Below are 20,279 nucleotides of genomic sequence, written 5' to 3' on the forward strand. Positions count from 1 at the left end.
CTGACCTGGGGTATAGGACAGAGTGGAAATGGAGCAAAGAATTGAATGATGTTTGAAGGGATGAAGTTGAAGCAGAAATGGGACAAAGGGTGCAATAGAGATAGTGCATGGACTGGATCAAATGTGGGGCATGAGGTTGGGGCAAATATAGAGCATAAGATTGATCAGAGATGGGGGCAAGTAGCACAAATAGGGCATGGGGTGGGACAGAGATGAGGCTTGGAGTGGAAGAAATATGGGAATTGCTTGGAGCAGAAATGGAGCATGGATGGAGCAGAAATGGTAGGTCTATTGAAAAATAGCCAAAAGCAAATATTATTTAACCAAGCTATATCTGCAGGACTCCAGTCTAGCTTTATTCCATCTCACTAAAGGGGCTAAACACCAAAGATTCCTAATTTAAAGTATACAGTCGGGCTCCAGCCATAGTGGAGACTAGTGCCAAAATCAATATGACAGAAATGTGATGGCTGAGGGCTTATTATTTGCTGCTTCCTGTTCTCTCCCCCTATGAATATTGCTTCTTTCCCTTTCCCACCCCTAAGTAGAGCAGCAAGGTCCGCAACTATACTAGATCCCGTTGGTTTAAGAATCATTTGTCGGAGGGAAAGATTTGAGGAGGCAGTAAAGGGACTTGTCACAGGTCTCCTCAACTCTGCCTTTTAGCTCCCTTCAAAACTCAGCTCAAATTCAGTCCTATCTAAGCCTTCCCTGCTCCTCCCCAACTACTAGAGCCTCAGCCTCCAAAATTCCTTTATAATTTATTTTTATGTATTCACTTTCATGTGTATGTACCACTACCCAAAGCAAACATATATATAGGTACTCAATGAATGCTTGTCAATTGATGAATTTGGTGAGTATTTGGAAATCATAGCTTGTCCAGCAGATCCCACAACTCAATTCTGGCTATTCTCAACTAGTCTTAGACTAGCAGAATAAGCAGAATGACTCAATTTCTCTCCATACCACCCCCTATCCAAGGATAAATAAAGACTTAACCTTGATTAAGTCTTAGTGTGAGCAGAGCTGCCATTCACCCATACAGATTGTTTGTAAAGCCACTATTGGGCCTCCCCTAACCATTCTTCCAACAGGGGACAGAATCTTTTGTTCCACCTTTTGAGATCAAGTTCAAAATAGAAATTTCTCAGAGAGAGGTAATATATTGACTTTACCTAAAACATATGGAAATATGTTTGAAAGAATTGCACATGTTTAACCTATTGCTTGCTGTTTTGGGAGGAAGTAGGGAGAGAGGGAGAAAAATCTGCAGAAATGTTAAAAAACTATCTTTGCATCTATTTGGAAAAATAATATACCATTAAAAATATTGACCTTAATCTCTCTAGAGCCCAGTTTTGTTAATAATAAGATGAGAGAGTTGAACTAGATGATATCCAAGGTAACTTCCAAAACTAAAATTTTATGCCTCTTATTCATACTATAGTGTAAAGGACTGATAGTTGATTCTTTCTTGAGATCAGGTTTTTATTGGGGAACAGGCAGAACAGTGAGGGTTTTAGAGAAGAGGTCAAGAGGACGAGAAAAGAGAGGCAGAGCATCCTGAAAACAAACATCCCAACTTTACATTTTTGTTCAAGACCAGCGCTGCACAGATGAAAGATACATTTCTCCATTTGTTAGTGAAAAAAAAGACATATCCCTCAGGGCCAGAAACACAACTTTGATCTGCCTTCCAGACCAAAAGCAGACAAGCCAAGCAAAGCCTTGGAGGAGGAAGCCTCTGGTTTCCCTTATGCCTACACAGTCTATGCTGTAGCCAGGGCTGAGTCTGCTAAATCCTTCCCAGCTTTAACTCTGAATCCCAGGCAGTATTAACATGAGGAAGGAATGGAGATGACACATACAACTTGCTGTTTTTCCAAGGGCACACTGTGGTTACGGATAGGTCACGGAGTCAGAAAATGTCAGAAACCTGGATATTATCTAATTTTCTATAGCAGAGCTGTCAAATGAAGCAACCTCCAACACTCCCTCAACAGGATTAAAATATAATTAGGAAATTTTTAAAAAATGTTTTAAAATGTTTTTAAAAATACAAGTTCTCATCTTATAAATCAATATGCAGTCCCAGGAATCAATTTCTATTTGAGTTTGACCCCAGTGCTCTATCCTCACACAGTCAGTGGGAAGACTGGAGTAGAACTCTGCTCTCCTGAGCTGGGACTCATGGCAAGCATGGCAAGCTGTCTGTTCCAGAAGTCTCATAAGCGCTAATTTGATAGATTAACATTACTTGTATAAACATTAACTTTTACATACATAGACATAAATAGGTATGGCCCATATATACATATAAATATTCATGTATACACACATACATATGGATACTAACTGGGTGTGGACTATTTCTACTTCTTACAAGGATTTGATTTCTCAAATTACAGTCTTCATGAGAGGGTTTCCCACAAAGTTAGGGTGGGAAGCAACTTTGGAAGCTGACTAGCCCTGTCCACTCACTTTACGAATAACAAAACTGAGACCCAAAGAGAAGTGATTTGGCTAAGGATGCATAATTAGTGATGAAATCAGATTTCGAATCTGAGTGTCCTCTCCTTCCTTCAGGGTCTTTTTAATATTACACCTAGAACATGGAGCTCTTATATTTAAAGGGAGGGCATGGGAGGGAAGAACTCTGAGTAAATGGTCTCTTTCATTTTTTTTCACTCAAACATTAGCATAATAGATGTATGTAGATGTGTGATGGTTAATCATTTATAAATACTGTAGATATGTGATGTTAATAAGCACATATTAAGTACTATAGGTATGTAATAGTTAATAAGCATATATTAAGTACTGTAGATGTGACAGTTAATAAGATGCATTAAAAACTGCAAATATGTGACAGTTAACAAGCATGTTTTAAATACAGTAGGTGTGGAAGAGTTAATAAGTATATATTAAATACTATAGGTGTAGGACATTTAATAAGCATGTATTAAGTACTGTAGATGTGTGATAGTTAATAAGCATTTATTAAGAACTGCAGATATGTGATAGTTAATAAGCATGTTTTAAACATTGTAAATATGGGAGAGTTGATAAGCATTTATTAAATAATGTAAGTGTGTGGTAGTTAATAAGCATTTATTAAATATTATAAGTATGTGATAGTTGATAAGCATTTATTAAATACTGTAGGTGTGGGATAGTTAATAAGTAAGTGAAGTGTCCCCAATGTATCAAGCATTGTGCTAAGCACTGTGATAAATAAAAAGGCAAAAGACAGGTCCTTACCTTGAGGAACTCACAGCCTAATAGAAAGGACAACATACAAATCACTATGTGCAATAAGCTCTACAGAGAATAAACCAATGGCTACCAATTTTGTGGCATTAGACTTAGCTTTCCACTTTGGGTAGAATTCAAAGGACAAAGAAGCTTTTCTGACATCTTGGGTTTTTGTTTTTGTGCAGTCATTTCAGTTATATTTGATTCGCTCTGACTCCATTTGGGAATTTCTTGGCAAAGAGTCTGGAGTTGTTTGCTATTTATTTTTTCAGCTCCTTTTACAGATGAAGAAACTAAGGCAAACAGATTCAGTGACTTGGCCAGGATCACACAGTATTTGAAGTTGGACATGAACTCATTCTTCCTAACTTTAGCCCAGTACTATATCTACTAACTGTGCCACCTAGGCATTTTGAGTCTTTATTTTATTTATTTATTTTATAGTGAGAGCTATTGGGATAAATGGATACATATTCTACCTCCACTGCAGTAGCCAATAGTCACCAGCATTTATATAGAATTTTAAGGCTTGTGAAGTTCTTTATAAATATTATTCTAAATGATTCTTATAATACCCTAGGTACTTTTATAATCTCCATCTTATAAATGAGGAAACTGAGGCAGAAAGAAGTTAGTTAGGTGATCTATCCAGGTTCACACACATAGATAGTATCTAAAGCAGGATTTGAACACAGATTCTAAGGCTAGGGTTTACTTCATTGTACCAACTAGCAACTTCTATAGTGGATTTTATCAGCCAAAGAAAAGATCTTTTTATAAGTGTGAGACACAGAATTGGAACTGTTTTTGGGAGAGATGAGTAGGCACACATCCCTTGAGGTCAAAGACTCCTAGCACAGTGCATGGTCTAGTAGACACTGAATAATTGTTCTTTGAATTAAATGGCAAATTCTCTCTCTAGGAATCAGCACCAATTCAGGACTGGTCTGGCTGGATTGGGAAGAAGACATTTTTCTTCAACCCCTCCAAGTTCTCCAAGCTCTCTACTCTGACCCACTTCCCCTTCTCTCCAAAGGAGCAGCTCCTCTGCTAAGGCACCCACTGCCTTCACACTTTCCCCTTCTCACAGCAAAATCTGGTCTCTGGAAAAAGCAGAGGACAGTTCAAATCTTTATCCCATTTAATAGGATAGGAATCAAAGCTCACATGGACAAAATTAGGGATAAAATGCTAGGTACTAACCACAGAAAGTCTTCTCAACTACCCTGAAATCAACAAATACAGCCTTTAACATTTATTATCTATGGGACTTTGAACCTCACGTGCTTGGACCTTAGTTCTCTCATCTATAAAATGAAGAGACTGGACTGGATAGCCTAACTCTCAAAAGTTCCTTCCACTTATAAACTGATTATCCTATGGTCCTATAATATTAGATAGGTGCTATAATATTAGATAGCTTTCACACCCTTCCTCCTTCCTCTTTGTTCCCTCCTTTTCTCCTTTCTTCTCTTTCTTTCCTTCCTCTACTTTACTTTCCTCCTCCCTTTCCTCCTTCCTTTCTCCATTTTCTTTTTCTCTTCTTCCTTCTTTCTCTTACTCCTCCTTCATCCCCTTTCCCTTTTTCTCTCCCTTTCTTTATCCTTCCTTTCTTTTATCCTCCCTTTCACTATACCTTCTTTCCTTTCTTCTTCTCCTTCCTTTCTATACGTTTTTCTTCCTTCTTCCTTCCCCTTCCTCCCTTCCTTCTTTTTTTTTCCCTTTCTGCCCTACTCCTTGCCCTTATTATTCCCCAGATTTATTAAACACTCACTATATCAAGCCATTATGGTCTACATGAGATATAATGTTTGATAAGTCATATTCCCTCTCTTCATGGACATGGAGCTTAGTTCAATGGATAGATGACATAAACTTATAAATATGCTACATGACAATACACGACAAGAAAGATGAGCACAAGATACTGGATAAGGTTTGAAGTGACGAATCATTAATGACAGGATAATGGAAGGAAGTTTCATTTGAATTAAACCTAAGAGGTGAGTGACCACTTTAGTATGTGAAGAGAGAAAGAGATAGACCCTTCTAAGCAAAGAGAATGGATGTGTGGAAAGGTGTGGAGAAGCTGAACACAGTTCTCCTTTCATCTAGTTTTCAAATATCTTCTTATACACTCTATAACAGACACATAAATTGCCCTGTACCTATTACCTAATGGAAACTGGTCTTTGGCCAAGTACTCATCCAAGCCAATCCCCATGGAACCTGCCACAGGAAAAAGGAACATAAAAAACGAGCCCTTCAGGTATATCCAAGAGCAGCATGCTACTTCAATTCCCTTTAAGCTGTTCTGGAAGAGGGATGTTTTTCTCATTTCTGTAAAACTCTGCCTTTTCAATTAGTAGTGTGGTTCTATGTGGACATAAGCCAGACTCAGCGAGGAGATATTCAGCTTACTTTTAACTTCAAGGTAGCTCTCTCTGTGGGATCAAATCCCAGGCCTCTCAGCCTTCATTGTGCTACCGCAACCTCCAAATACACAAAATAAAATAGGAAGCAGAACAAGCATCTGACTTTAGATAAAAAGACCTGGATTCAAGTCTTGCCCTTGATCCTTACTGGCTCTGTTACTTTGGCCAAAACACCAAAGTTCTTTTGGCTTTGCTTTCCCTCATCTAGAGAATGGGATCCCACTTCACTGGTTGTTGTGAAAATCGAATAATATTGCATATTGTAAAAGCACTGGGCAGGAACTAGACAAGTGCCTTTTCCATCTATTAAATTTTCCTTGTCATGAGAATATCATGGAGATGGATTTACACCCCTCCTTCTATTCTCTTTCCTGGTCCCCATAGTGTCTAAGAGCACACATTCATTAAAGAATCAGCCAATAATTGGAATACTATTTCTTTGCAACACAGCTAAATTCATTATCATCTTGGGATTTATGGTTACAAGGCACTTTAAGGATGATCTATGCCTACTCTCTCATTCTACAAATGAGGAAACTGAGATTGAGAGGAAAAAATAATTTGTTCATAGTCACACAACCAGGAAGTAGAAGAGCTGGCTTTCAAATCTCCACCCTTGGATTCTGAATCCCATGTTTTTATGCTTGTCTCTAACTCTCCTTCTAGTTATTACCCATTCAGAGATTGAACCAATGACCATGACCCCATTAAAACTACACTCAAACCAGCTTAGGAGGTGGGTCTTATGCTAAGTGGAAAAAAGGAAAGTGATCTGTTTCTATCATGACAAAAGCCAAAAAGACAAGAGATAAGCAGTGCCTTTTGTCCTGTTGCCCATACAATAATATAATACTCCTTTAAAGAGGAAGTGGGAATTTGGGCAGCTCAAGGAGGCTGGCCAAGGGGAGCTGGGCCACTGGTTTCAATCCAGTTCCAGATGGTAGACTGTCAAGAAACTCTTGCTATCTAAATATTCATTCAATAGCCAGTGTGTAAAGTGGGTGGCTGGTCTCAGTCTCATTGGGGATAGACTTATGCGGCTACCTCAGCCCCCCCCAAAAAAAATTCAATCATCTCTGTTGGCAATAGCATTAGAGAGAAGGACAAGAAGTTCATGGAACAATCTGGTATTCTCTGGGTGGCACTTCTAGAAAATAAATGCAGATGGGTAAGGAAAGGACATGAGTTGGGGGCAGCATTCTGCTGGTTATGCTATCCCTGTTCAATCCATGATGTGTAGCTAGGACTCTAAGTCTATCCATCAGTCATTTAGGCCACCTGAATTTGAAAACAGACCCTTAATACAAACAATAAAATTAGAAAACATTGATTTTGTAATGAAGAGCCAAGTATAAGGGTAAGTTGGTAAAGAAACCAGTGAAATTAGGCTGAAATTATTTCTTAGTAAAGGGATATGTTATAACCTTCCCCCCCTCCTTTTTTTTTAAACTCAGAATGCTTCACCATCATATTTAAGACTTCATTTCCCTGGCCAAAGAATCTGTGGCAAAGGTCAAAAGAACTGGAGGATTTATTGAAAGATGTAGACAAGAATCCCAGAGCCTTGGGAAACTCACTGAAGTGCATGAATAAATATTTACCTAACAAAGTATGATTCTTTTCTATCAGATGGTTCATTTTATATCCTTCCAGTAATTCTGAAAAATATGTGGGCCATTCTTGACAGTTTTCCAGATAAGGAAAATAATTGTCAGAGGTAAAGTAATTTTCTTAAGATCACACACTTCACTAATGGTGGAAGAAAATATCCAAGCTCTCTTTCCACCCAGGCTGGAACTCTTTCTGTGAGATTTATCTGATTAAGGCTAGCCAACATTGGACCCAATGCTATTGCTACATGACTTGGGGATCACAAATCCAAAGTGGGAAGGGACCTAGAAATCTTGAAGTTCAACCTCATTTTAGAGGTTTAGAGTTTACACTGTAGAGAATGGAGACATGGAAAGATTGTACCTGATTCTCATGATTCCCTGATCCTCAGTTTGGTCATCTGTAAAAATGGGAATAGCAACACTCACTAGAATTTTTGTCAGAGCTAAAATTTATTTATAAATTTTAAAGTGATAAGAAAAAGTAAACTTTTATAATTATTTATTAATTATCCATAAATACCCATGCTTCCCTCTGTCCTGCATGTTCAGCTAAATTAATTCAAATGCTTTATCTATCTTTGTACAATAAAATGTTATACCTGGCCTAGTATCAGAGGAATCTGGGTATCATAGTGAATAGAGCACTAGGCTTAGAGTCAGAAGTTCAAATCCCTCCTCAAATACTGTTTTCTGGGCAAGTCACTTTTAACATCTGTCTGCCTTAGCTTTCTTAACTGTGAAATGGAGATAATAATACAACCTACCTCCTTACTGTAGGGCCCAAATGAGATAACATTTGTAAAGGGATTACCAAAGTGTTTGGCACATGTTAGTGCTTATGAATTCTTGTTTCTTTCTATCCAATATGATATGAGTGATTCCTGGTTTATTGTTTGTTTTCAGTTATGAGGACAGCTTAATGTAATAGAAAACACACACACACACACACACACACACACACACACACACACACACAAGATTTAGTATCAAGAAACCTTGCAGCAGCAAGGTGTGCTCAGTGAATAGAGCACTAGTCCTGAAGTTATAAGGACCTGAGTTCAAATCTAGCCAGGATTTAATATCCTGGGCAAGTCACTTAACCCCAATTGATTCCTTCGCATTCTCCCTCCATCCCAAAAGAAAGCAAAAGATTCAGAAGCCACCTCTGTAATTTAATATCTGTGTTACTGTAGTCCACATGTGGTGCTTCAATTTCTTCATTTGTAAAATAGGAATAAAAATAGCCATCCTATCTCCCCTCCCAGGGGCATTTTGCTGAAAACTCAATATATCATGTAAACTATTACTATAAATAATTTTTCATGGAGAGAAACTGGCATAGCAAATAGAGAGACAGTCTTCAGACAGAAGATCTGGATTCAAGTTCCTCCATGGTGACTCTGGACAAATCACTCACCATTTCAGTGCTCTAGATAACTCCCTTAGTTGAAGACAAGGGACTCATCTTTGCTGGTCAAGGGAATTTCACGCAAGGGATTCCCTAAACTGATGAAATCATAGTTCTATTTTTTTTTTTAATTCTTCACATACTGTCCCAGATCTCCCTCCTTAACACTAGCAAGAATGTGAGAACAAGTCAGCTAGGATATGAGGTGTGACATTGTTTCTCTCCCATAATTGAAGGGAAAGGCAATTCTAGCCAAGCTCCAATCCCCGCTCAGAAGTACCAGACAAGAAAGCCAGAATCCCTCTTACCTCCTCCAGTTTCTCCACACGTCCCATTAACTTTGTGGTGACTGAATGAAGCTTTAAAAGATCCAGGCCATAGAAAGCCCCTTCCAGCATGTCTATGATGGTAGAAAGCTATGAGACAAATTGAAGATGAGTTAGACATTGTATACAGTAACAGCAACATTGTACAATGATCAACTATGAATGACTTTGCTCTTCTCAGCAATACTGTGATCCAAGATAATTACAAAGGATTCATGATGGAAAGTACTATACACACCCAGAACTAATGCAGATTGAAACATACTATTTTAACTTTTTTTTTTTACCATGCTTTCTTTTCTTTTGTTCTTTTTCTTCTTTCACAATATGGAAATATGTTTTACATGATTGCACATAGATAAATATCGAGTGGCTTACCATCTTAGGGAAGGGGAGGGAGAGAATTTGGCACTCAAAGTTTTATAAAAACTAAATGTTAAAAATTGTCTTTGCATGTAACTGGAAAAAAAGTAGTTACTATAAAAATAAAATACTATTTAAAAGAAAAAAGTTGAGTTAAAAAGAATGAAGGCTTATAATAGCTGTACCACAGAGAACGAGCTTCTTTCCATTCACAAGAATACTTTGGAGGCCAAGTGTACAGTTCCCTGAGTGGGAAGTTCCCAGCACTTTGGAGAAGAGCAGAATATACATAGTCCCTGAAGAGAAAGCCAAGCCCTACGCATACTCGGTCTCCATGAAGTCAAGGAAATGGGCCAGAACAACAATGTTGCTGTGTTAAGCTCTCCAGCTTGTGACAGACATTAAATCAGCAAGAAAAAAGATCAACTTTTATGATTCTCAAATGACACAAGGCCAGCAATGTGGTAAGTTCTATGAGGTCAGTGTGTCTAATCCTATTGTATCCCCCACCATTCCTCATACATAAAAACTATTCAATAAATATTGTGATATAATGGAAAAAGTCTTACATTTGGTAATCTGTGTTTCAATCCTGTCTCTGTTATTTCCTGGCTGTATAAGTGACTTTGAGCAAGTCATTTAATGTCTGTGGGATTTTAATCTCCTCACTTATAAAATGAGTGGTTTATGCTGTACTAAGTGATCTCTAAGTTCTCTTTTTTAGTTCGATGATCCTTTTTATTGAAGGAATGAATGGAGCTTTCAAGATCAAGAAATCTCCTCTATAATATTTAATGTACACTTAAATGCACATACACATTTCAAAAAAAGTGCTTCTAAAGCAATCGGCTTCATTTACACCTGAAAGTTCAAGAAGAAATGAATTATAGATCTATTAACCAGTCACTCAATGTTTACTAAGCACCTACTATATATGTATACATACATACATGTGTGTGTGTGTGTGTGTGTGTATATATATATATATATATATATATATATATATATATATATTTAAACACTAGGGCTAAAAAAGAGGCAAAAGGTAATTCCTATCTTCAAGGAGCTCACAATCTAATGGAAGAAATAACAAATTAGTAAATAAGTATAAACCAGCTAGATATAAGACAAATAGGATAACTAACAGAGGAAGGCACTAAAATTAAGAGCAGTTGAAAAAGACTTCCTAGGGCAGCTGGGTGGTACAGTGGATAGAGCACTAGCCCTGAAGTCAGGAGGACTTACTTGAGTTCAAATCTGGTCTCAGACACTTAACACTTCCTAGCTGTGTGACCCTAGGCAAGTCACTTAACTCCAATTACCTCAGCAAAAAAAAAAAAAAAAAAAAAAAGAGAGAGAGAGAGAGAAAAAGATTTTCTGTAGCATATGGGATACTGGTTAGGACTTAGAAAGGTCAGTAATCATAAAGGAGAAGGGAACACATTCTAGGATGGGATATACCTAGAGAAAATGCCCAGAGTTGAGAGATGGAATATCTTGTTCATGGAATAATCAGGAGATCAATGTCACTAGATTAAAGGTGTGCTGTGGAGAATAAGGAAAAAGAAGACTGGGGGATGGTAGGTAGAAGAGAAAGTTAAAGGTCTATACCAGGATAGTGACAATGTCAAAAGAGAGGAAGGGGCATATTTGAGAACTGTTGCAAAGGTGACTCAATAGGCATTCTTATAAGGGAGTGAGAGATGATAATGCCTAGATTTTGAGCTTGAGAGGATGGTGGTACTCTTGAGAGGAATAGGGAAGGAAAAAAGGATGAGGCTTAAGGGGAAAGAAAATGTCTTACTGGGCATCCAATTTGAGGTGTCTGAAAGGCAGTTGGAGTTGTGAGATTGGAGGTCAGCAGAGAGATTGGGACAATAAAGATAGATTTGATAATCATCAGCATAGAAAGGGTGACTAAATCCATGGAAACTGGTGAGATCACTAAATTATATAGCACAGAGGGAGAAGGGAAAAGGACTTAGGATAAAATTTTGAGATCCCCATGGTTAGAAGGTGTGATCTGGATGAGGATCCAGCAAAGAGATTGAGGAGTGACCAGACTGGTAAGAGAAGAACCAGGAGAGAGTAGAATCCAAAAAACCCAAAGAGAAAAGAATATCCAGTAGGAGAGGATAACCAATATTGTCAAGAGCTGCAGAAAAGTTAAGGAGAATGATACTTGAGAAAAAGCCATTGGTCCTGGCAACTAAAAGATCACTTTCCTTTTAGAGAAAGCAATTTCAGTGGAATGTTAAGGCCAAAATCTGGATTGTAAAGGAATTAAGCAAATGGGAGGAGAAAGAACCTATTGTTGGTGGCCTTTTCAAGGAGTTTAGCTACAAAGGACAGAAGAGATGATAGCTAGAGGGAAGAAATGACTAATTGAGGGTTTTTCAGGTTGGGATAGACATGGGCATGTTTGTAGGCAGTAGTGTCAGCAGACAGAGAGAGATGGAAAATAAGTCAGGTGGGGATGACACAGGGAGCAAGCTGTTAAAGAAGATGGACTAGAATGAGCTCATTTGAACAGGTAGAGGAGTTAGCCTTGGTAAGGAGTAAAGTCCTTTCATCATGTAAGACAGGGAGGAGACACAGAAACAAGGAAGAGAAAGTGGCAGGAGACATATGAGCAACAGGAGTTAAGAAAGAGAAGAGAAGAGGTTGTTTATAGCATATGGCCTCCATTTTGTCTGTAAAATATGAGCACGTCTTCAGCTGGAAAAGTGGGGAGAGGGGAGCCAGGGAAGAACTGAGGAGGGATGAAGAGTTTTGGAAGAGTCTGGGTGGAGAGTGAATTGATAAAGGAGGTATAGTAAGATTGCCTAGCAGCAATGAGGAACCAACTGTGGTTATGTATCATAAATTTGTAGTGGATGTAGTCACATAATTTTGTCTTTCTTCATCAGCCCTTGTTCTCTTTCCTACCATCTGTGTGACCTTGTGTGAACTACTTTTAACCTCTTTGTGTCTTCTTTTCTACAAAATTAAGGGGTTTGCTGAGATGATTTCTAAGGTCATTTACAGTTTTAAGTCCTATGGTCTGCTGGCCCTTTGCATAGCTGGCTATACTAATCCAAATGAAGAAACCTACTGATATGTAGTTTCTCCCCTTCTAGATTGTCTAATATTCTCCCTTTCATCTAGGTTCAGATCTGGTAGGAGGAGAGGTTTCTGAATCTCTTGCTGTAGATGGGACATCCACAATGTGGGTTTTTGCAGAATGAGATAACACATATTACATCAGTCTTGATGCGTTTGCAAAGATATCCTATCAAAGACAATTTAGATTTCTTCTGCTTAGCCCAGAAAATAGAACAGAGACCAATAAGTGAGAGTTATGGGGGAGATAGAACCCAGTTTGACATAAGGAAAAACTTCCTAACAATTAGAACTGTCCAAAAATAGAACAAGCTGTCTTGGGGTGGGGGGAGAAAGGGTAGTGAATTTCCCATAATTGGAAGACTTAAAGTTTAGCCAGAATGAGTATTTATTGGGAATGTTATAAATGTTAGGGTGGGAATACATGACCTTGAGGTTCTTTCCAAGTATAAATCTATGGAACTAAAATCCAAATAACTGCTAAATTGCACCCCATGGAAGAATCATCCTGGGGATAATATAATAAACATAGAATTTAAGGAAATGTTCTTCTCCCTACTTATTCCCAGCTCTTTTCTGGTCCTCATGGCCTGAGCATCTTAGGGACACATGGACTGCCACATGGAGAGGAACCTCTCCTCCTGCCTATTAGGATGTCTCTATTCAGAATGAGGGCTGGAATCATTATGACATCAGAATTTATTTAAAATGTCTAATAATAATGGCATGGTCCTAACACCATTATCTAGGAGTACATTTTAAATGCAGAGATGAACTTGTATACTTATATACTTAGAACAAGCAGATATCAAAAGGGAAATGGAGTTTAAAATCCTGGGCCAAACTTGGGAACTCTCTCAAGTACAAGATAATGCTCAAGAGTTTTCCAACCTCATTGGGTATCAAAAATAAATGGGTTACTGGACCTTTTATCCCTTGGAACCAACAGCCATTGTGCTCAAGACAGATAAACTGTGTTGCTTCTTCATTTTATGGTTTCTCCTGCTCATAATGAGCAGCCCATCCAGAGTTCTGTTCCTATTTCTTCCTTCTCCTCTCTGGTCAAGAACTCAGAGCTCTTTGGAGTAGTAAGTTCTGGAAGCAATTTACAAACCAAATCTCTGTGGTCCTCATCTTTATGGGCAGTAACAGATCCCTTCCTTTCTGAGTCACGAAGGATTATATCATCAATCAACAAATCATCCTTGAGCACCAGTGAAGGAGAGGAACAGTATCACTACCTTTAGAGTAACTAGAAATCAAATCCTTTCAAATCAGTCCACAAAAGACCAAGACATGATTATTGAACCCATTCTAGAAAAGGAGACTGGAAATCTAGGCTAAAATGAGTTATCCAAAGTACTATAAAGAAAAGGCTTTCAAAGAAATATGTCTCTGGAGTGTTTATCAAGCACTTAATCCATTAAACTAGGCATTTGTCCTTTACAGAGAGTTTTTCTCAATCCAGTTAGACTTAATTATGATTTCACAAATATAAAATATGATAGGAAGTAGAAATGATATTGACTTTTAAGTCAGAGGGCCTGGGTTGCAATATTGCCTCTGATGTTTGCTTAATCTCCTTATACTTTAGTTTTTTTCAGCCATACAATAACAGGGTTGGATTAGATGGCTCTTTAGCTCTAGATCAAAACTCAAATCCAGATTTTATTTTGATTTACTATGATTATTATACATTATATTGTAAATTAATAATAAAGATATATTTATTAATTTTGATTTGTTATTAATATTCGTGTTTTTATTCATTATGATTTTGGACAAATCACTTTCCCTCTCTGGACCTCAGCTTCCTTATCAGTAAAGTTAGGGAGTTGGACTAAATCATTTCTAAGGTTTTTTTGAACTTCAAAATCCTATAATCCTCTCCTGAAGTCCTGTCACACCTCTTTTGTAGCATAGAGGTGACTCTAGGTTTTGAAGGATTTTGAAAATATATGAGAGGTGATTGACAGAGGGAGCAATCACTCTGAGATAATTCTAGGATTTTGAAGAATATTGGGTGCCCATGGAGTGTAGGCTCTGAGACATCCTGCCCCTCCTAAAAAGCCTAATAATAACAATAACAATAATGCCTAACATTTATACAATGCTTAAAGATTTCCAAAGTGTTTTCAATGCATTTAATCCTCACAACAACTACATCTATTCAATATACATATGAACAACCAGATAGGACCATAAAGATTTAAATGATTTGTCTAGTTATACAGCCAGTAAATTACTGAGGCAGGATTTGAACCCAGTTCAGCACTCTTATCTGATGTGTATGGGTCTGGAATATGTAAGAGAATAGTGGACTGTGTTTGAGTTATTTGAGAACCAGCTTTCTAAGTCTGAAGAGATGTCACCAGATAACTGAATGGCTTCCAGTCCCAAGCTCCTGAATTTTTTTTTAACTGAAACAACTCACACAGGCTGTCTACTAAGTATGGAGGAGGGGTGATCTGATCTCTGTGTAAGAGAATGCCCTTGGTTATGAAATCATGGTTCTTTGGGAATATTCAAGTAAAAGAAGGGTAACCTAGCAGAAAAGAGATAAAGAGCCCATCTCAGTCTGGCTCAAGCTCTGCCCCAGGCACACTGCCTGTGGGACCTGGCCTCAGCAGACCAGAAAATGGTTTTAAGTTCCTAATAACTACCAAGGTAAAGAGCTTCCTTATTAAGTCAACAGCCCTGAAGTCAGGAGGACCTGAGTTCAAATCTGGTCTCAGACACTTAATACTTCCTAGCTGGGTGATCCTGGGCAAGTTACTTAACCCCAAATGCCTCAGGGAAAAAAAATTAAGTACACAATAAAATCATAGGTCTTTGCTACCATCCTACTCCTGACCCCTAATGGTGCCAACAACATTGAAAATGGAATTGCCTCTCTCTCCATTCAGCCATCCTACCTAGAGTGTTATTTTCAGATAATTCTGATCTTGCACAACTCTTTCTCAGAAACTCACTGTAATTCCTAATTAGCTCTTATGGCCTAGATTTGGACTCGTATAGCATTCCCAACATCGATCTCTGTCGGGATCTCTTCGATCTCTGTTGCTCCATCCCCATTCCCAGCACATCCTGATCAACCCTGAGTGTGCTAAGCTAAGTGAAAAGTTCCATTCTGGGATAGAAGGAAAGGGCTCACATCTTCTACATCATGGCGCAGTGGAAAGAAAGCAGAATTTGGAATCAGAGGGCTTGGATCTAGATTCTAGCTATATGCAAGTTGCTTCTTTTCTTTACTTCCGTTTCCTTATCTACAAAACAATGGAGTTAGATTAGAAGCCTTCTAAGAGTCCCCAAGATTCTAAATTAATGGCACCATACCTTGAAATCACGGGCATCTGCCTCACGCAGCTGTTTCAGCCTAAAGTCTCCCTCACAAGGGTTAAGGGCTGATGGTGGAGCCACACAGGCACACTTGCAAGCTGGCCCGGAGGTGATTGTCTCCACGGTGTAAAAATCTTCAGCTCGTGAAGTTCCTTCATTGATTCTTTGGCAGGCATCTCTGCCCAGAGGTCTCACCACACACTTACACTGACAATTTGAGCCTTCTGTGACAGCTTTCACCTTGTCATAGTCTCCTAGTAACTACAAGGGAGAGAGGAAACGAGAGAGGGAAGTGAGGAGAGAAAGAGAGAGAATGAGAGAGAGAGATGAAGAAGAGAGAGAATGAGAGAGACAGATGAAGAAGAAAGAGAATAAAAGAGAAAAGAAAGAGAGATGAAAGGGGGAAAGAAAAGAGGGAGAGAGGAAGAAGAAAAAGAAAGAAGAAAAACAAAAAGAAGAGAGATGAAAGAAGAGAAAGAGAAGAGAGGGATAAAGGGAGAGAGAAAGGAGAGGAAGAGAGAAGGAGATGGGGAAAAGGAGAATGAGAGAGGAAGAAAGGGAGAGTGAGAGACAGAGACAGAGAGACAGAGAGATAGAGACAGAGACAGAGAGAGAAAGAGACAGAGACAGAGAGAGAGAGACACACACAGAGAGAGACAGAGAGACAGAGAGAGAGACACACACACACACACAAATAGAGAGAGAGAGAGAGAGAGAGAGAGAGAGAGAGAATTAGTTCAAAGGCTGCCAATGGGTTTTAAAAACTTTGCATGTCTCCATTAGCTAGTCAGGGACATCAGACAACTTGAAGTAAATAGATCAGTGACATAAAATGCTGACTCTGACATTTCTTTGAAGCTTCTCAGATTTCTACTCTTGCAGGTTTTTTTTTTTTTTTTTTTTTTTTTTTTTTTTTTTTTTTTTTTTTTTTATTTTTTGTTGGTTGTTGGTTTTTTTTTTTTTTTTTTACATACAAAAAAAAAAAAAAAAAAAAAAAAAAAAAAAAAAAAGAATCAGTGAAACCCACTACCCATCTACTAGCTTTTGCCTTCAGCTAAAGATAAGATTTAGGTAAGGGGGGGAAGGAGGAAGCTGACAATCTCTCTCTCTCTCTTTTCCTCCCTCCCTTTCTTTCTTTCTTTTTTCCTTCCTTCCTTCCTTCTTCCATACTTTCCTCCCTCTCTTCCATACTTTCTTTACTCCCTCTCTTCCATACTTTCTTTCCTCCCTACTCTTTCTTTCTTTTCTTTCTTTCTTTCTTCCTTCCTTCCTTCCTTCCTTCCTTCCTTCCTTCCTTCCTTCCTTTCTCTCTCTCTCTCTTTCTTTCTCTCTCTCTCTCTCTCTTTCTTTCTTTCTTTCTTTCTTTCTTTCTTTCTTTCTTTCTTTCTTTCTTTCTTTCTTTCTTTCTTTCTTTCTTTCTTTCTTCTTTTCTTCCTTCCCTCCCTCCTTCCTTCCTTCCTCTCTATTTCCCTCCCTTCCTATCTCCCTCCCTCCCACCTCCCCCCTTTTTTTTCTTTCTTCCTTTCTCCTGGTTAAGGGTTGATTTTTCTTCTAGGCAGCACATGAAGGCATAATTCAGACTACAAAAATAGACTGCTGAGTCTCACTCCTCCTACAATGTGAAACATTTCCTTTTGAGAGCTTCTCTCCGATCATCTCCTAAGGAAAGAAAACATTTCAATATTCCTTGTCCCCGGGCAATTGCTAACCAAATCAGAACCTATGTGAGAAGAACCAGAGAGAAATTTGGTCTAAGTATCTTCCCTTTTTCAAAGTCTTCTTCACATCCAGGAATCAATGTCCTTTTCCAGGAATGGAAAAGATTTTCATTTTAACTACCTATCCCACCGATCACCTGCTACTCTACCAGGCATTCTGCTAGGTCAAGTGGAAATGTTGCTGGAAGAGGGATACTGTCTGAGTAGAACAAGGCTTGTAAGGTTTTCCTTAAGAAGATTAGGTTTCTTCTAATAATAATATTTGGTTTAGGGATGTTGTCAAATACAGAATGGATCAGTGGAAAATGGAGCTTTCGTTCAAGATGACTTAAGCTGCATGTCTTTGCAGGCTGACAGTAAATTGTAGCTTTCCCTGAAATCTTGCCTGGAATCTGACAGATTTCTTCATTAAGGCTCTGAGTGGATTCCTTCCATTGGAGGAGTATGGATTTTGGAAAAGTTGTGGGGAGAAAGTATTCAAAATTTCAGATAGACCATCATAGATTTATGTGGAAGGATTCAGGGAAAGAGGTGTGTGGAGGAGTATATGTAATACACGAATGATAACACTAATAGCTGACACATATCTTGTGCTTTAAGATTCATTTACATTATCTCAAATAAGGATAGGAAGGTCAATCAATTTCCAACTGGAGTTAAAAAAAAAAAAAACAATTTTCTTTGTAGGGAGAAAAGCTAATAGGGTTCTACGGCTCCAGCACCGTCAGTGTTATGGGGGTAGGGGGTCCAGGTCTGCGCTAACTCTCTCCTGAAAGAGAACACCTCCCACACATCATCACGAATGTTTGGCTGAGCATGAAAGGCTCACGGAGTATTAATCCCTCGAGGGTTGTCACTGCTTGTCCATCTGTCACTTATTCCCCTGTTTCCTGGCTGTCATACATTCTAAACAGACTGGGGTGGTCTGTGGATGTACTGTGTATCCACCTGTTTTTCCATCACACAGAATCCAGCTTGTCAATCATATCATCAGCTTCTTGATCACTCTGTACTTTTTTATTTTTTGCCTTCTCATAGTTTCCTCTCCTCGATCTGTCTGTCTCTCACTCCGTGCTGTTGGCTGTCTCTGGGAGTCTCGTGACCTGTGTCTCCTAGCACAGACACTTGGGTCCCCTGTCGAAACCTCGGTCACCAAAGGCAAGAGAAGACTGGATTTCTCAAATAGTTTTAACCACAGACATTTCTTTGTCTATGAGGATGCTGTGGGACTTCCCTCCCCCTCTCTCCTCCTCTAACAAACTTGAAAGAGCTTTCTGATTTCAGGATACAGGATGAGCCATATCCCCAAACATCTCTTATGAAAACTCTCCGAAGTAACCCATCACCTTACTCCTTAGGGGAGCAAGAGTTGCCTCACAAACCCCGAGATGCCACCTCCCCTGCACCCCCCAAATTCTTAATGCCCCATCTCCACCGAGGACAAGCAAAGTGATGGCTGTGGGGCAGTGTCTCACCTGAGATAAAATGTTCTCCTGGTTGTCCGCTTCGTTTTGCAGGGTTTCGTCCTCCGTGGGTGCCTCCGTTTGCAGAGTTGGGGGCTCGCTGGACCCTGTAGGGGGAGGGCTGGACTCTTGACCCCAGGCCACAGCCAGTACAACCCAACAGAACAATATCAATTGCTTAGCCATGAGGGATGGGGCGGAAGGTGGGAGCTGCGCACCTGAAGGACCTGGAGAAGGGGTGGGGGGAGGAAAGGGGAGGGAGAACGCTAAGAAGGGGTTAAGGAGAGATCCGTGTGTTGGCTGGAGGCGGGGAATAACGGTTCCAAGCGTCTTCTCGGGTTAGGTGCGGGTCGGGGGAGCAGGAAAGTGAGCCCTAGAGCCCTTCTGCATCTCCTGCCTTCCAAAAGCAGTCCACAATCACAGCAGCAGCCACAGCAGCAGGAGCAGGAGTCCCGAATGGAGAAGCGCACCGGATCCTAGGAAAGCGCAGGGGCCCGCCTGGGGGAGGGATCAGGTGGAAGCTGTGCCCCTCGGCTGAGGAGAGGTGCGGGGGGAGGGACAGGCAGGGCGCAGACCCCGTCTAATGCCACCCAGGAGGTGGCAGCTCAGGCTGCAGGGCTGGGGGCCGTGATCGGGCAGCGGCAGCGGCAGCGACTGAAGCAGCGCGGGTTTCTGAAGCCGGCTAAAGTCGGGCTGCAGCTTAGGTGGAGGGCTACGAGAGGGAGGGAGGGAGGGAAGGGGGCAGGGAGAGAGGGAGGGAGGGAGAAGGGGGGAGAGGCCGGGCCGAGAGGGAGGGGCGGAGTCTCTATTGTGCTTCTGCCCAGGGGATGCGGCCAGTTACAGAGAGAAGGCTGGGGAATGGGGAGGGAAGAGGAGGGGAGGGGAGGGGAGGGGGGCAGAGAGCTGGCAAAGCAGGAGAGCCCCCCCCCCCCCCCCCCCGAGTCTGTGTATATGTGAACCCGTCCGAGTGTCTGGGACTTTTTGTTATTGTGCTTGTCCATTCCCCCCATCCCCACCTTCTTTTAGGGTCCTTCTAGTGAAGTTGGAACGAGTCTCGGGGCAAGGAGCGCACGGGCGAGATGCCCCAAGAGGCACCTCTCTCTGCACTCTGTCGAGGTTGAGTGCGTGTAGGGGTACCCCTACATTGGGGGTCTTCATCCCCTATTGGGTCGGAGAGTTCCTAGTTCCCCCCTGACTTTGAGCCCAAAGGAGCCTTTAGTATATTCCCGACGTTTTAGGCTAAGTCTCGGAAGG

At 40.2% G+C, this 20,279-nt stretch overlaps 1 protein-coding gene across 2 annotated transcripts in view; it reads right to left on the reverse strand.

The window, feature by feature from the left end:
* Positions 1-19,765, reverse strand: part of OLFML2B (olfactomedin like 2B) — a 57,837-nt gene extending 38,072 nt beyond the window's left edge. For both annotated transcript variants that reach the window (XM_023501749.2, XM_023501748.2), the window contains exons 1-3: positions 19,038-19,765; positions 15,842-16,105; positions 9,023-9,130 (exon numbers count right to left, since the gene is read on the reverse strand). In XM_023501749.2, coding sequence (XP_023357517.1) covers positions 9,023-9,130; positions 15,842-16,105; positions 19,038-19,211 — 546 coding nt within the window. In that variant the 5' untranslated portion in view covers positions 19,212-19,765. The remainder of the gene's footprint in view (positions 1-9,022; positions 9,131-15,841; positions 16,106-19,037) is intronic.
* Positions 19,766-20,279: the final 514 nt, after the last annotated feature.

The sequence above is a fragment of the Sarcophilus harrisii genome, chromosome 4 (assembly GCF_902635505.1).
Source record: "Sarcophilus harrisii chromosome 4, mSarHar1.11, whole genome shotgun sequence".
Lineage (NCBI taxonomy): Eukaryota > Metazoa > Chordata > Mammalia > Dasyuromorphia > Dasyuridae > Sarcophilus > Sarcophilus harrisii.